This window comes from Gigantopelta aegis, chromosome 3 (genome assembly GCF_016097555.1).
Source record: "Gigantopelta aegis isolate Gae_Host chromosome 3, Gae_host_genome, whole genome shotgun sequence".
Classification (NCBI taxonomy): domain Eukaryota; kingdom Metazoa; phylum Mollusca; class Gastropoda; order Neomphalida; family Peltospiridae; genus Gigantopelta; species Gigantopelta aegis.
This window is the reverse complement of record NC_054701.1, coordinates 77172159-77174498: the sequence shown is the minus strand read 5'-3', so window position 1 is coordinate 77174498 and position 2340 is coordinate 77172159. Positions and strand designations below refer to the sequence as shown.

Here is a 2340-nt window from a genome sequence, read left to right as displayed (position 1 = left end):
AATAGGATGGAAATGTTCAATTTGTTTGCGACCTCTTTAACTTTCCCCATCCCTGAACACAACATTATTGATTTTAAATTTACCACAGTATTCAATACTGCTGGCATCGTCTTACTATGACGTGTATGTTGTAATGACGTGTTCATTGCTGCTATGCATTTCTTACTATTACCAAGATCTCTCTTCAGAAATGCGTCATTCATAATCTTACTTGTCAGCATGTTAAATATCATAAACGTTCCAAAGCCATAAGTTAAATAGATAAAGTCAGACGAACTCTAACGCAGGATAGCACTACTCTGATTTCTGGATCGTTAGAACGCTCTAATTGACCTTACCTTCTCTAAAACAAGACAGAAAAACTGACTTATGTTGAACTGAGTCCCCCAGTATGACTGTACTTCACGACAACTTGTTCTGCGGTCTGACTAGCAAAGCTGAATACTAGTAATTGACTTCGACCAATTCAAGACAATCTGACGTTGACACGTGTGTCCTAAACGACAGTGGTTTTCATAACAACCTGGGCCCGTGCTTGTAAAACTTTAGAGTCTAGACTCAAAGCTCCAATGACGTCACGCGTATGTACAATAAATTATGCATGGCGTTGCCATGGTGTTAAAGTCTCAGACTATGTTAAAGTCTTGAGTCCAGACACTAAACGTTTTATAAGCACCAGACCGTGTCTCTATGGTCTGATTCGCAAGCTTAAATACTAGAGTCATTGACTTTGACCTTGATGTGGACAAGTTCACAAGTTGTGTCAGTCAGACTGGAAGACCTCTGCTAGTCATTCCTTTAGAACAATGTTTTTCATCTTCTCAACCTGACACGTCAGAGTTCTGAGTTTTTCTTTGAGTTCGACATTTTCTCGTTTCACATTTTCGTCGATACAGTCCTGATTTGGCGACACGCTTTCCGACATGCCCATCTGCGCCTGGTGCATTCTCCCGCCATTATACATGTCGTGAGCTGCCGCAATCTGACCGTGCAGCACCTCGGCATCCATCCCACTCACACTATTGACCTGTTCGTCGTGTTTATTTAGTATGACGTCATTATTCACAGCCAGGCGCTTGTTCCGACTGGTCGTCAGATCGGCAGCCGTCGGCAAAGGGTTGCCGCCATTGTAAATATGACCCTGATTGGTAAACACTGGGTGGTAGTATTCGTAGGGCGACGCCCTATACTGGCTTTCCTGCTGCCCTCCGTATCGAGGGTAGCCATTGTCCATGACGGGAGGTTTGTCCGCAAACGCGTTGTTCACGGGCGGGAGATGCTGCCCGCCATTGTTGTAAGCGTGCGGATTGTACTGCTGGTTATTCGACCCCCACGCCATCGCCATGTTGTAAGAATTGTACACCGATTGGCCGCCACCTCCGCCCCGACGTGCTGGCACGTGCGCGGATTCCGACCGCGAATCTTCGTCCGTCAGACTCCGGTCGTGGTCGCTGTGCCCGTTCTCGGACATGAGGTGCGGGTTCTGCTCGTCGTCGTCGTTGGTGCTGCTGATGGCCAGCAGGGACACAGGATAGACGCTGTCGCTGTTAGTGTCATCGTCATCGTCGTCGTGCGGACTCGCCTGTGCGGCCTGGGCGGCCTTCACTTCCCGCATGCACTGTGCCCGCTCCTCGGGCGTCAGAAGACTTTGATCCAGAGGTATACCAAACTTGGCCTTGATCAGCGAGACCTCCTTCCTGAGGAGCGCGTTGTCCTCCTCTAAGTAGTTCACCTTCTGGCGGATGTCGATCTCCAGCTTCCGCTTGTTCTCGCGCGATCGTTTCGCCGCCATGTTGTTTCTCTTCCTCTTCTCCCAGTATTTGTCGTCCTTCTCGTCTGAAGGGATGATTCTTTTGGCTCGTCGCTGTATCAGTTTGGGCATGTAGTGGACGCCGTCTCCGGAAGATTGGTCCGGGAGCCACGACTCCGGTTCTGTGGAGTAGTGGTGTTGGTGGGTCATTTCCATGACGGCCAGCCTATTGCAAATCTGAAAAGATAAAAAAGCACCATAGTTATGGATTGTCGTAATATTATTTATATACCAGGACCCCGTTTTACGAAGCGATCTTAGCTCTAAGATCACCATAAGTGCATACGGTAGTTGTGCACTTAAGGTGATTTTAGCGCTAAGATCACTTTGTAAAACGGGGTCCTGGAAATTGTTTTACCACATCCACTATAGGTATTTCCAAGAACACAAGAGCTCGCCGTGTCCATTGCCAAATTAGTCAATTGCTAATTTTCATACAACGGGGCTACAAATTTAATTTAGTCTTTGACTAATATCATTTTCTTTAAATTATACCTTTTGTAATTTCCAAGGAAATACTCTACATATTT

At 46.8% G+C, this 2340-nt stretch overlaps 1 protein-coding gene across 1 annotated transcript; it reads right to left on the bottom strand.

Annotated features, from left to right (window-relative positions):
* Positions 1-790: 790 nt before the first annotated feature.
* LOC121368847 (nuclear factor interleukin-3-regulated protein-like) lies at positions 791-1966 on the bottom strand. The gene has a single exon (XM_041493596.1). The coding sequence runs from the start codon at positions 1964-1966 to the stop codon at positions 791-793; it is 1176 nt and encodes a 391-aa protein (XP_041349530.1).
* Between the last annotated feature and the right edge of the window lie 374 nt (positions 1967-2340).

Excerpts from the sequence above, each read along its gene's own strand:
- LOC121368847 (XM_041493596.1), bottom strand. The coding sequence starts at position 1,966 with ATGGAAATGACCCACCAACACCACTACTCCACAGAACCGGAGTCGTGG.